Source organism: Lacerta agilis, chromosome 17 (assembly GCF_009819535.1).
Source record: "Lacerta agilis isolate rLacAgi1 chromosome 17, rLacAgi1.pri, whole genome shotgun sequence".
NCBI lineage: Eukaryota > Metazoa > Chordata > Lepidosauria > Squamata > Lacertidae > Lacerta > Lacerta agilis.
Window position 1 is genome coordinate 12,275,781 of NC_046328.1, and position 14,691 is coordinate 12,290,471.

The window sequence follows — 14,691 nt, forward strand, 5'->3', positions numbered from 1 at the left end:
TTAGCATCACACATCATGTGCCTGGAAGTTGCCAAACCAATTAACCAACCAGAAGTATTACTGTTAATATCACCAGTTTTCCTATAACTTGATATTGCTGGATAGTTTTGATCAACTGCAAAAGCATTTTTAGTTTGCTTTCTGCTGCCACACTGGAACGTTTCTTTATTAGTGCCACTTTGTTTTGTATGATTCCTTGCAAATGAAGGAAAACAACTTTGTATATGTTGATATAATTTTGGTTACTGAGGACAAACAAGATTGTACAAAAACAAGATTGGGTGCAGGCCATGCTGTAGTGTAGCGCTTATGCGACTGTGAATAAAAGATGGCTGGGCTCATTGTCTCAGGGTTTCGGGGGAAGAGGTGAGAAAACTGATTTCCAATAAGTGCCCCCCTTTATTTCCATAACAAGTCCTTGAGTCTGTACTCTGAATGGTGACATCAGGGACCTAGAAGGTGCAGGGCTTGTCAGTCCAACCCCTACACAGTCTCATCAGGGCTGACCTTAAGGCAATTGGAGCACTTGGGCCAACTTGGGCCCCGCGGGCCACTCCTAAGGGGGCCCCTGCACCAAGGCAATCTAGATGGATTTTATTTATAAGATTTGTTTAGTACATGACACAACTGGCATAGCTGAAGAAAAACAAGACAGAACACTACCAATTCTCCCTCTGGTGGATTCTTGGTAAACCTGTCTCCTCGCCATTTACAGCAGAAATGTTTTGTTTGTTCATAAGATTTCTATCAGCGCCTCACCATACGATCCTAGAGTGGGATACAGCAGCAGAATTTGTTGTTGTTGTTTAGTCTGACTCTTTGTGACCCCATGGACCAGAGCCCGCCAGGCACTCCTGTCTTCCACTGCCTCCCGCAGTTTGGTCAGACTCATGTTGGTAGCTTCGAGAACACTGTCCAACCATCTTGTCCTCTGTCATCCCCTTCTCCTTGTGCAGCAGAATACACCGCCATAAAAACAGCCAAAACCATTACAATAATAAAACACATTTAAAAATTCCTAATTTTACAGCCTCCTGACTCCTATTGTCCTCAGCTTCTGGAATCGATGGGAGTGGGGAGTCCAGGGTCACAGGTTGCCTTTTCTCTGCTCTACAGAGCACCTAATAAGAGAGTTAATGTGGATAGACAGTGGGCAACCTACAGGGAATTGCTGTACTTTACGGGGGGGGGGGGACCCAAACTTGAAGTAATGGAAAATGTAAGGAGCCACGTTATGGATTGGTTACAATACCATCAGTTACATGAAATGTTTAAATTAAATAGAAAAAAAAGGTTTTCTGGACCAAAGCTCACAATTTGAAAAAGAACTTTTACAAAACAAAGAGGAACTTTTGTCCAAAATGTACAATCTGTTATTAAAGTGGGAAACAAAAAAAAAACCGAATTTGTTAAAGCCTCAATGACACACTGGGCAAGAGATACAGGTCATAATACAGATTTTAACCTCTGGGAAAATCTCTTCTCTTTCCTGTTGTTACTGGTTTTTGTAGATAGTAATCCCACAATTTATGTGCATTTAACTTGTGCACATTTAGCTTTGTGTTGAGGCAAAAAAAATGAAATTAAAAAGGGGGTGGGAAGGGAGAGTTCCAGGAAAGTGACTATGGCAATCCCACCCGCCATTGCACCCAATGTGTTTTGACGTTATGAGATTTTGGATTCAGGCACGTGGGCTTACTGCAATAGAAAATGAAAATAAAAGCAATTATATGAAAAAAAAGAAAAAAAGTTTCTCAGGCCGCTGAAGCGAAGCCTATGAACTTTTATGGGATTTTTTTAGAAAGCCTGGGTGCAAGACTGCAAACTAAGTGGGGAATGAAAGGCCTTTTATGAATGCAAGTGAAGAAGCGCCTTCTCCCATACAGACCTGCCCAAGTGTTAAGATCTGTGGGGAAGCGCCTCCTAGTAGTTAGATCTGAAGCACATTACGCCACAACAAAGGGAGGGCCTTCTCGTTGGCTGCACCAGCATGTGAGTCTCTCCCCTCCAACCTTGATGAGTTTTTGGCACCCGCTGAATACACATTTGTTTGCTGGGCATTAACACTGGAATCTATTGTCCATTGTTGTTTTGCTGGGTGTTGTGAATATTTGCATGTGTTTTACTCTGAGCGTTGTATTTTAAAATTGTTCATGTACCCAACCTCTGGAACTGCCGATACAATGAAGAGCAGTTAACAAATATTTAAAGTGAGAATAACCAAACGTTAAAAATACCTCCACTGGGTCAGAGCAAGAAGCCATCAAGTTCTGCATCCCATTTCCTGCCTCTGAAGCTCACAAGCAGGCCATGGAGGGAATAGTTTTCCCCTGTTGTGCTCCCTGGTTTCTGGTACTCTAAATGGACTACTGTTTCTGAACCTGGAAATCTGTACACGGCATCAGGGTGTTAAAGCCACTTAGTGGTATATTTGCCACTCGGCCATCTGCTATGCAACAGGTTTCCGCTAGTGCAAGGACGTCCAACTCCCAAGAGGGGGGGAGGTCAAAGTTGTCAAGCATTTTTTAGGGGGGGGGGAGTTGCTCACCAGAAGATCGCTCAGGAAAAAATCAGCACACAGCGAAAACTCCATCTTCTGTTCTAGCGATCATGCGCAAATGGGAACAGGGCGAGGGGTGGGACTGGGTGTTGTTCTTCCCCCACAACTGAAAAAGAGCCCGCAATCAACCGCTAGCTATCAGGGATCGACAAGTTGATCAGGGTCGACCGGTTGGACATCCCTGCGCTAGTGCAACTGTTGCATTGGATGCCCCCACCATGCATCATTAAAACTCACCTGTCCACAAAGACCACTGGATAACATCCCATCATGACTAACAGCCATTGGCATGCTATTCCACAAATTTGTCTAACCTCCTTTTTAGAGCCACCCAAGCTACTGGTCATCACCAAATTCTGTGGCAGCGAGTTCTGTACATTGCGCAATGTGTGACGTTCTTCCTTTCGTCAGTCTTGAAATCCCCCATCTATCAGTTTCATTTGATTACCTTTTCATCGAGGCATAAGACCTCCTCTGCCCATTTTCTCAACACCCTGCACAAATTTTATAGACCTCTTGCCATGTTCCTTTCTCCCTAAATGAAAACTCCCCAGCCATTATAGCCTTCCCTGTTATAGTGCAACACAAAGACACGCTCTATGGTGCTTACGAGGCTGGCAAAGTGAACTGCGACACAGACATTGTATGGCGTTTTATTGTTCAACAGGTCATTACACAAAGTAAGCAGCCAGTGCGGCCATCTTGTCTTTGGGTTTCTTTGGATTCGGCCTCCCTCCAGGCCTCCTGCCTTTTCCTCTTCCCCGGCCCTGCCTTTTCCCCTGCCCTCCGCGATGCATAGGGTGCTTCATCGCTGCATGCTTCAGTTCAACCAGGTCTTGGAAGACGGGGTCGCAGAACACGCAGCCAGAGTGCTGCGTCTCATTGCCAGGGAGGGGGGACTTGGCTTTATTGAAATCCACGTCCACCAGTGCGGCATCACACGACTCGCAGGTCTCGGCCGACACCCGTACCTTGTGGGCGTTTTCAAAGAAGTGCACGACCACGTTGCATTTGTTACAGGCCATCTTCCACTTGGGACCAGAGGTTGGGTCAAGCACCAGGACCCCGTTCTCACACTCCACGCACTGTCCGATTCCAAGCATGTTCAGGGAGTGCTGGCACGTGGGGTGGGTGCACTCATTACAGCCCATTCCTGAAGAAAAAGGAGCAACAAAGACAATGAGGGACCTCTGCAGCTCACATCCTGGCCCCTCCTGTATGAGAGAGGGAAATAACCACATCTAGAGTTCTGCAAAACAACTCTTTCCCAATAATTTGTGTAACCTAACCTTTCAAATTCCAAATTATGCAGGTTAGGCAGCTCCGAAAGCTTACACATGCTTTGCATCTTTATTCCCATTGTACAATTGGACTTCTCTCTTTCTCTCTTTCTAATAAAAACGTAAGAATGTCGTCATGCAGTTCCAATAGTAGGGTTTGTAGTGCAATATCGTAATCCTGGATTACGGAGCAAAAGTGAAGGCAGGTTGCGTAACTGCAGTGGCCATGGCATGGGAAGGAGAAGGGAAGCCATGAGGCCAAAAGTGGCGTTTTAAAATAATGGGAGAAGTTTGAGTAAAGTGCTACGGAATATTTGAGGGTTCAGCGTTCTTCATCTCTCACGTGAGGCAGCTGAGAACGGAAGAGGGAGAACTGCAAGTATAGCAAGAAAGGAGAGGTGCTAAAAGGGAAAGTGGATGTTTTAAACGGCCGCAGAAGTTTGAGTAAAGTGGGGGGAAGAGTAACAGCGAGAGGAAGATATGAGTTTTAAACAACAGCAGAGGTTTGAGAAAAGTAGGGATGGAGTGTCTCGAAAGGACGGGTGGTGAGAGATGTTGTCCAGAGTGAGTGTGTGGACTGGATTCTGAGGACTGGGTAGATGTGCAGGGAGGGGACTATTTGGCCCCCTAGTCCAAGGTTCCCCACCCCTGCATTAGAGCATATATTCTGTGGTTTGTGATGCGCTTATAACCATATAAATTCCTAAAAGCCCTGTGTATGAGATGAAGATCAACCGGGGGTGGATTTAGGATTCTTCTACAGGGGAGGAAAGAGTGTTTTCTTCTGCCCAGCAAGTAGAAAACAGCTCACACTTTATGGATAGTAGAGTCCATCTAAGCTTTCGTTTACCAACTGTGGAAAATCTTTTTAAAACCCCTACAGATTTTACTCATGAGAATGCTCCTAAGTGGTTAATTCCTATAAGTGAAACTGTACTCTCAGAACCATATATACATAAAGGTTTGGTTGTAAGTTGCTTTGGGTTGCCCTGGGCAAGTTAAAGCAACTTAAACAAATAAACAAACAAATAAAACAAGTCAGAAATCTATACGCCCTTGATTGACTTGCAAGTAAACATATGTATACACAATTCTGATACAATTTTAAGCACGGGGTGACTTGCGGCCACATTCCCTTTAGTGAAATTCTAGTTATCAGTAGTGATCCTTAGACTCAAAATATGGTTTTTCCAAGTATGTTGTCCAGAGCTGTCAGAATGACACCTGCAGCAGTTTTCTTCTTAAAACACTGTGAGAGACTATTATTTAAAAATGTGTCACAAAAAGGACCAAGCCAGTGTATCTTTCACTGTAGAAAAATCTAACCTTTTTTCATGTCCCTGAAAGGGGGATGGTTGTAACAGTAAGGACACAGCGGGTAGCTCTTCCCTCTTGACCCAGAGGACCACAGCACCAGCTCAAAGTCATCCAGTGGGCACCGCAACTCTTTGTAGAGTTTGATGACACCATTCTGGGGAAGGCTGTAGGTCTCGTCGCAGTGAGAGCAGTGCAGACGGCTTGGCTTCGCCTGCAAAGAATTAAGGAAAACACATTAAGAAAGATGATGGCTTTTCCTCTCGTCATCTTACTCAAAAGACCTCTTCATTTGGCAAGGGGTAAAGCTAAACTGAGTGCCACTGACCTTGCAGGTCTCACCTGCTGCTTACAAAATCCTGTTATCGGGTATTTTGTCTTGGGACTGTTTTTGAAAAGTGTCTGGGCAGTTCAGCTGTTCCAGAATGCAGGGGGTAGAGTGTTGAAAGAAGCCAGCTTTTGGACCATATGGCACCATCATTACAGTACTTTCGCTCGATACCGGCCCATTTCCAGGTACAATTCAAAGTGTCGGTTATCATTTTAAGAGACTCAAAACAGTGTAAGACTCAGAAACCTAAAGGCAGAAAGTTTTAACTTTCTGGATAAGTTAACTTACCCTGAATAGTGCTCAGCTTATAAGAAGAAGAGTTAAGGTAAAAATATACATTTATTTTTCATTACACTTATGAAATGTAAGAGGAAAAACAGCACTCTTACAACCTTTATAAAAGCAGAATACCCAAATGAGTGCTTTTTAATAAGTATATGGCTGGATGCGTTTCTTCCTTCAGTAGCCTGATATTTGTACAGGGAAATATTTAAAGATGAAAATAGAATTTAATAGGAGGCAACATCCGAATTAAATTCAGGTTAGGCAACAGATGGTATGATCACACCAGATGCCCTGCCAGGGAAAAACATCTTCCTGCCCCTACCATTGTTACGGGTGTTTTACTGTTGCACACAATCATCTGGACAACATTATAAATTACCAGGTCTGAACAGTGGCCTTAGCTTGCTCACACCAAGATAATAGTGCTCATTTCATTTATTATTAAGCATTTACTAATAAATTCAGATTTAGAACAATTGCATCAACATCATTCAATGAGATGTAAGAGATGGGATGGAAAAAAACGGGATTCAGAGAAGACTGACTGTTTTATAATCCTCTCTGAAGGCCACCCCCCCTTTTTCATCTCATTTCATAAAAAAATATTTAATGATGCTTAGGTTTTAATATATATTGTATATGTATATCATATGTATATCATTTTAATTTTATCAATGTTTAATTGTTTTTAATGATTGTTTTTCTTATGGTTTTTGTCAGTTCTTTTTTATCTATAAGCTGCCTTCAGTTCCATCAGAGGTAAAAGTGGGGTATAAATATAATAATAAATAATTATACTAACTGCAACTGCACAAAATCTGAAGTCTTTTAGCTTATTTTGCTAGCCAACAAAACAAACAAGGTGGTTAGGTTCTTAACACAGATCAACAGAAGCAGCAACAGCAGAAATTCACCCAAAACTTCCATACCAAAAATATATAATCAGGGCAGTAGCAGGAAAGGAAAATGTGAGACCACAGTCCCATGTCAGTCACAGCAAAACCTTGTAGTGCCTCTTTAATCACACATAGGATAACTGGTTAATTCTGACTCAGGAGAAGAACATTTGTGCAACCTACCAAGGATTTTTCAAAACAAATTGTGACCCATATTTATAAGCCATCAAGGTTTTATTTATCACAATTTGGTCAGGTGCAATCTACTGGCAGGGTATATGATTTTGTTCTTCCATTCACAGTTAAGAACCCCCACTCTCTTCTTCCCAACATTGAGACATCGCTCTGTCTCTTCCGTACTGGAATGTCTTTTAAACAACAACCATTTATCCTAACCACACTAGTCTCCAATTCATTTACAACAGGCATAGGCAAACTCAGCCCTCCAGATGTTTTGGGACTACAATTCCCATCATCCCGGACCACTGGTCCTGTTAGCTAGGGATCATGGGAGTTGTAGTTCCAAAACATCTGGTGGGTGAAGTTTGCCTATGCCTGATTTACAAAGTTACTATACAGCAGTACCTTGCTTTATGAACTTTATCAGTTCCAGAAATCCGTTCTTAAACCAAGGCGTGCTTTCCCATAGCAGCGGGGGACTCAATTCACAAATGGAACACACTCAACAGGAAGCGAAACATGTTCTTATTCCAAGGCAAAGTTCACAAACCAAAACACCTACTTCCGGGTTTGCAGCATTCTTAATCCTAGTTGTTCATAAACTAAGCTGTTCTTAAACCAAGGTGAAGGGACCCCTGGCCATTAGGTCCAGTCGTGTCTGACTCTGGGGTTGTGGCGCTCATCTCGTGTTACTGGCCGAGGGAGCCGGCGTACAGCTCCGGGTCATGTGGCTAGCATGACAACGCCACTTCTGGCGAACCAGAAGTGCATGGAAACGCCGTTTACCTTCCCGTTGCAGCGGTACCTATTTATCTACTTGCACTGGCATGCTTTCAAACTGCTAGGTTGGCAGGAGCAGCGACTGAGCAACGGGAGCTCACCCCATCGTAGGGATTCAAACCACCAACCTTCTGATCAGCAAGCCCTAGGCTCAGTGGTTTAACCCACAGTGTCACCCGCATCCCACTGTACAAATATAAATATTGATTGAAACTATAAAATCAGACTTCAATTAAAATGCCTGCTTTGAATTTTAAAAAACAAAACAAAACAAAAATTCAGTAGGTGCCAGTAGGGAGGGGGCCTGTCCAACCTCAACTGGAAATGAGTTCCATAAAATTTGGCTCCTGGTAGATCTGAGCTCTGCATCCATGCCATGGGGGACCACTAATAGTGACTGCCCCAAATACCTCAGTGATCGAGCAGGAATATAATGGATTAGGCAGACCTTGAGGTACTCTGGGCCCAGTTGTTAAAGGCCTTGTAAATAAATGCAAGAAACTTGAACCAGGCCCAGTAGCATACGGGCAGCCAGTGCATACTTTTGAGTAATGGAGTTATGTGCTGGCAGGTCTGTCCCCATCAAAAGTCTAGCTGCAGTGTTTTGCAACTGCTGGAACCGAAAAGTAGCCCCATGTAGAGTGCACTCACTTCAATAATGGAGTCTTGAGGTTACCAGTGAATGGATCACTGTGGCCAGACCATTCCTGTCCCAAAACGACCATAGGTGACAAACCATCTGTAGCTGGTAAAAGGCACTCCTAGCCACTCAGGCCAACTGAGCTTCAGTGACAAAGATGGACCCAGGAGCACCCCAAACGCTGAACCTGTTCTTTCAGGGGAGTGCAACCCCATCCAGAACAGGCAACTGGCCAAGTTTCCAGGACACAGGAACTACCAACCCACAGTCTCCATCTCTGTGCCCAGGCTGCACAGTCTCACCTAATTCAGATGTTACGGAGAGGTAGAGCTGTGTATTGATGGCATCGTGGCAATCAAATGCAAATAATTGTGTATCTGAACAACAGAGCTCCAAAACCAAAACAGCTCCACGATGGCCCAGCCGGACCTCTCAAAAGCCAAATAAATGTTGCTTTGTGGCTCTTCTATAACGGGCACACCTCTTCACATTTGCAGAGTTCTGGCAAAATAGGTAGGAGCTTTTTCTACCCATTCAACCCACCTACTGTTACTGCAGCAGATATTTTCACACACACACACGCACAAAGCTCTCAACATATTTTAGTACACGCGAGATAACATTTCATACCTTTGAGAGTTAAGTAGAAAAGCAATGCTTTGCCATTTTCAGAATAACATTTGAAGTCAGTAGTCCAATAAATTATTGGGTGGGGCACACCACTCCAAATTCCTCTTGAAGCAGCACTCATTAATTTGGCTTGTGGTTCACCCAGCAGTGTGGGTTTTCTTGATTCACTCCCCCCCCCAAAAAAATAAATTTCCTAGGTGAATTAATCTAATTTTCGCTTTCTATCAGATAATTTTCCAACTCCCTAGAAAGTGAGCTGAAAACTTCAAAACCGCCAAGTCTGTCTAGTCCTGTATTTGCAGTTGGTATCCATTCTTTGTTTCTAATGAACTTGCAAAACGAAAAAACTGGATGCCTAGTTCACTTTGTGCCTAGCTCACTCCATTAAATGCAGAAGTGGTAGTGGTTAAAACTGTGTCTTACCCTCCTTCTGCTCAAAACAGCACCTGTGAGTTACCCAGGCTCCCTCCCACTGGGGCAGTAGTAGGCTCAGAACTGCTTGTTTCCATAAAAACAATTACATTAGAATTTGCAGTCCATTTGTAGGCCTTGCATATACTGTTTGCAGGCACTGTTCAATTCCCAAGGCAGCCCATTCTTTTTGAAACAGTCTTTTTGAAACATTTGCACCCACTCTTTCATATAACTATACATTTGCCTGGAATCCTGGATAAGTCAACCCTTCCTATCTGTGCATTCACGATGCCATCTCACACATGCACTAATAATGCACCCTAGTCCTACTTTAATAAGTCCACTCTTCCTACATAGAGGGCTGCTGCTATCATTAGGTAAACTACGCAGCTGCCTAGGCTGCAGACTTCAGAGGGGTGCAGTACTGACCTTCAGGGGGCAAAGTTTAATATACATTAGTTTTTGTTATATCATATACATTTCTGACATTATTTTACCTTCATGTTATATTTCGAAGAATTTTATCACTTCCACAAAACATCTGTTTTTGAAAACTGAGGTTAGCAATGGGGTTTGTGTGTGTGCGTGTGTGTGTAAGTAGCTAGCCTTGCCTAGGGCACAAACTGGCACGGGGACTGTGCTACGTATTATTATTATTGTTATTATTATTATTAAATGAATTTATATTCCACCTTTCCTCCCCAAGGAGCCCATATGCACTCAAAACACAACCTCACTCACACTGTTGACTCCACAATCCATATGCACTCATGACGCTGCCTCACCCTTGCACTAGTGACCCCACAATCCATGTGCTCTCCAGATACTTTCACCCTTGCACTAGTGAGCCCACAATCCATATGCATGAGACACTTTCACCATTGCACTAGTGAGCCCACAATCCATGTGCACTCGAGACATCTTCACCCTTGCACTATTGACTCCACAATCCATATGCATATGAAACACTTTCACCCTTGCAATAGTGAGCCCACAATCCATGTGCACTCGATACACCTTCACCCTTGCACTATTGACTCCACAATCCATACGCACTCATAATGCTGCCTCACCTTTGCACTAGTGACCCCACAAAACACACACACACACACACACACACACACACACACACACACACGTGTGCCCCTCCCGCTCCCTGCCCGCTCTGCAGGACCCAGTCCTAGCTTCGCTCTCCCAACTCCGCGCCCAGTTTTCGCCCCGGAGCAACTTTCCATCGCTCCGCCGCCCGCGGCCCCTCCTCAGGCTCTCCCCGGGGCCTCTCTCTCTCCGAGCCCTACCTGCTGCACAAGAAGGTCCGGGCCAACTCAGCCAGTTCCGCCGGCGCTTCGGCCTGGCTGAGGGAGCCCAGGCGACCCGGCGCAGGGCTCCAGGGCGGCGCGTCGTCCGGGCCCAGCGGCCTCGGGAAGTCCCTCAGGAGGGTCCCCAAGAAGCCCCGCGCCGCCTCCGGCCAGGACATGGCCTCCACGCGCGAGCAAGCGAGCGCTTCCCGCGAGCCGCCTGACTGGAGGGAGGGAAGGGGGAGCGAGGCGGACTCCGCCGCGCGGCCCGGCCTCCGCCTCTGCCTCCTCCTCTCCCCGCCTCCCCTGCCCGCCTCCTCTGACCCTCGAAGGGAAGCGGAGTCGCGGCGCCGGCCCCGCCTGGAAACGGCTCCTGTCAGGGCTGGGCGGCGGCGGCGGCGGCGGCGGCGTGGGAAAGGGGTGCCCAGCAGGGAGAGGGGCGCATAGCTGTCAAGTTTCGGATTTGAAAATAAGGAATCAGCACCCTCACCTGTCCCGGGGACAGTCTACGGTTCTCAGGGACAGTCCACGCCTGATAATCCCCCCCAGGCTACAAATTAATTTACACCAGGCTACACACCATCATCTTTCCCCACATTCATATGTGGGATTTGACTGGAGTAACACATGACTGGAATGGCTTGCAGTTCCACAAACATAGGTGTGCACTGCCTCGAAATAAAAAGAAGTGAACAAAAGAAGGCTCACTAGGGGGGCATTGCTTAAAAAAAAAAATTCAACTTTGCAACCAGAGGTTCAACTGAATAGAATAAATCACATGCACCACAAGGCCTATGCAGCCTCAACTTAAGGTGGCTCCCGGCCTGGCTTTTTACAGGCCCCAGCTGACTGCACAACCTGGCCTTTGGAAAGGCCATATAGACAGATACCTTTAGCTCCTGCACCCCTTCTTTGCACACTTGTCAACACAACCACATAGGCATTTTCCACAACAGCTCCGCAGCACAAATCCCTTCTGCAGGCAGGCACCCGTGCGCAAGAAATGCGCTCCGCTCCCCACAGCGGACCCATGTTCCCTCGCCCTCTCGAATTTCCCCTCTGCAAGCTGCATCCATGGACAAAACATCGCACCTAAATATTTCCATTCTGCCCAACGCGCAGCATTTGCACGACCCCCTCCTGACAGCACCACACACGGAGGGATAATCCCCACACAAAACTTGATGGTCAATTTGAGCATAGTTGCGCTCCATGGGCGACAACGTACAGGAATAGAAAGAGATGCCGGAGGCCTGGGCAGGCCGGGGAGGCCTGGGCAGGCCGGGAGGCCTGGGCAGGCCGGGAGGCCTGGGCAGGCCGGAGGCCTGGGCAGGCCGGAGGCCTGGGCAGGCCGGAGGCCTGGGCAGGCCGGAGGCCTGGGCAGGCCGGAGGCCTGGGCAGGCCGAGGCCTGGCAGGCCGGAGGCCTGGGCAGGCCGGAGGCCTGGGCAGGCCGGAGGCCTGGGCAGCCGGAGGCCTGGGCAGCCGGAGGCCTGGGCAGGCCGGAGGCCTGGGCAGGCGGAGGCCTGGGCAGGCCGGAGGCCTGGGCAGGCCGGAGGCCTGGGCAGGCCGGAGGCCTGGCAGCCGAGGCCTGGGCAGGCCGGAGGCCTGGGCAGGCCGGAGGCCTGGGCAGGCCGGAGGCCTGGGCAGGCCGGAGGCCTGGGCAGGCCGGAGGCCTGGGCAGGCCGGAGGCCTGGGCAGGCCGGCGGCCTGGCAGGCCGGAGGCCTGGGCAGGCCGGAGGCCTGGGCAGGCCGGAGGCCTGGGCAGGCCGGAGGCCTGGGCAGGCCGGAGGCCTGGGCAGGCCGGAGGCCTGGTCAGGCCGGAGGCCTGGGCCGCAGGCCTGGCAGGCCGGACGTCCTGTTATATACCTGCTGGGATTAACAAGTCATGTGACCCTCACCCTCACCTGAATCTCATAGCTCGTCCTCTTAATACCTGCTGGGATTGACAAGTCATCTGACCCTCACCCTCACCTGAATCTCATAGCTCGTCCTCTTATATATCTGCTGGGATTGACAAGTCATCTGCCCCTCACCTCACCTGATCTCATAGCTCGTCCTCTTATATATCTGCTGGGATTGACAAGTCATCTGACCCTCACCCTCACCTGAATCTCATAGCTCTCCGGTAGCTGCCTCTGATTAGTTATCATTTAACTCTTGGGGAAAATAATTAGCATCAACATCATGTGCCTGGAAGGTGCCAAACCAATTAACCAACCAGAAGTATTACTGTTAATATCACCAGTTTTCCTATACTTGATATTGCTGGATAGTTTTGATCAACTGCAAAAGCATTTTTAGTTTGCTTTCTGCTGCCACACTGGAACGTTTCTTTATTAGTGCCACTTTGTTTTGTATGATTCCTTGCAAATGAAGGAAAACAACTTTGTATATGTTGATAATATAATTTTGGTTACTGAGGACAAACAAGATTGTACAAAAAACAAGATTGGGTGCAGGCCATGCTGTAGTGTAGCGCTTATGCGACTGTGAATAAAAGATGGCTGGGCTCATTGTCTCAGGGTTTCGGGGGAAGAGGTGAGAAAACTGATTTCCAATAAGTGCCCCCCTTTATTTCCATAACAAGTCCTTGAGTCTGTACTCTGAATGGTGACATCAGGGACCTAGAAGGTGCAGGGCTTGTCAGTCCAACCCCTACACAGTCTCATCAGGGCTGACCTTAAGGCAATTGGAGCAATTGGGCCAACTTGGGCCCCGCGGGCCACTCCTAAGGGGGCCCCTGCACCAAGGCAATCTAGATGGATTTTATTTATAAGATTTGTTTAGTACATGACACAACTGGCATAGCTGAAGAAAACAAGACAGAACACTACCAATTCTCCCTCTGGTGGATTCTTGGTAAACCTGTCCTCCTCGCCATTTACAGCAGAAATGTTTTGTTTGTTCATAAGATTTCTATCAGCGCCTCACCATACGATCCTAGAGTGGGATACAGCAGCAGAATTTGTTGTGTTGTTTAGTCTGACTCTTTGTGACCCATGGACCAGAGCCCGCCAGGCACTCCTGTCTTCCACTGCCTCCCGCAGTTTGGTCAGACTCATGTTGGTAGCTTCGAGAACACTGTCCAACCATCTTGTCCCTGTCATCCCCTTCTCCTTGTGCAGCAGAATACACCGCCATAAAAAACAGCCAAAACCATTACAATAATAAAACACATTTAAAAATTCCTAATTTTACAGCCTCCTGACCTCCTATTGTCCTCAGCTTCTGGAATCGATGGAGTGGGGAGTCCAGGGTCACAGGTTGCCTTTTCTCTGCTCTACAGAGCACCTAATAGAGAGTTAATGTGGATAGACAGTGGGCAACCTACAGGGAATTGCTGTACTTTACGGGGGGGGGGGGACCCAAACTTGAAGTAATGGAAAATGTAAGGAGCCACGTTATGGATTGGTTACAATACCATCAGTTACATGAAATGTTTAAATTAAATAGAAAAAAAAAGGTTTTCTGGACCAAAGCTCACAATTGAAAAAGAACTTTTACAAAACAAAGAGGAATTGTCCAAAATGTACAATCGTGTTATTAAAGTGGGAAACAAAAAAAAAACCGAATTTGTTAAAGCCTCAATGACACACTGGGCAAGAGATACAGGTCATAATACAGATTTTAACCTCTGGGAAAATCTCTTCTCTTTCCTGTTGTTACTGGTTTTTGTAGATAGTAATCCCACAATTTTGTGCATTTAACTTGTGCACATTTAGCTTTGTGTTGAGGCAAAAAAAATGAAATTAAAAAGGGGGTGGGAAGGGAGAGGTTCCAGGAAAGTGACTATGGCAATCCCACCCGCCATTGCACCCAATGTGTTTTGACGTTATGAGATTTTGGATTCAGGCACGTGGGCTTACTGCAATAGAAAATGAAAATAAAAGCAATTATATGAAAAAAAAGAAAAAAAGTTTCTCAGGCCGCTGAAGCGAAGCCTATGAACTTTTATGGATTTTTTTTTAGAAAGCCTGGGTGCAAGACTGCAAACTAAGTGGGGAATGAAAGGCCTTTTATGAATGCAGTGAAGAAGCGCCTTCTCCCATACAGACCTGCCCAAGTGTTAAGATCTGTGGGGA

General features: G+C 46.6%; 1 protein-coding gene across 1 annotated transcript; it reads right to left on the bottom strand.

Annotated features, from left to right (window-relative positions):
• Positions 1 to 3,197: 3,197 nt before the first annotated feature.
• LOC117039059 (DNA topoisomerase 3-beta-1-like) lies at positions 3,198 to 10,787 on the bottom strand. The gene is made up of 3 exons (XM_033136099.1): positions 10,609 to 10,787; positions 5,167 to 5,387; positions 3,198 to 3,713 (listed from the first exon to the last, which is right to left on the bottom strand). The coding sequence occupies exons 1-3, from the start codon at positions 10,785 to 10,787 to the stop codon at positions 3,232 to 3,234; spliced, it is 882 nt and encodes a 293-aa protein (XP_032991990.1). The 3' UTR covers positions 3,198 to 3,231.
• Positions 10,788 to 14,691: the final 3,904 nt, after the last annotated feature.

Excerpts from the sequence above, each read along its gene's own strand:
- LOC117039059 (XM_033136099.1), bottom strand. The coding sequence starts at position 10,787 with ATGTCCTGGCCGGAGGCGGCGCGGGGCTTCTTGGGGACCCTCCTGAGG. Across the intron at positions 5,388-10,608 it reads CGGACCTTCTTGTGCAGCAG|TTTCCTTAATTCTTTGCAGG; the intron begins GTAGGGCTCGGA and ends TTCTTAATGTGT. Across the intron at positions 3,714-5,166 it reads TTTCAGGGACATGAAAAAAG|GAATGGGCTGTAATGAGTGC; the intron begins GTTAGATTTTTC and ends CTTTTTCTTCAG.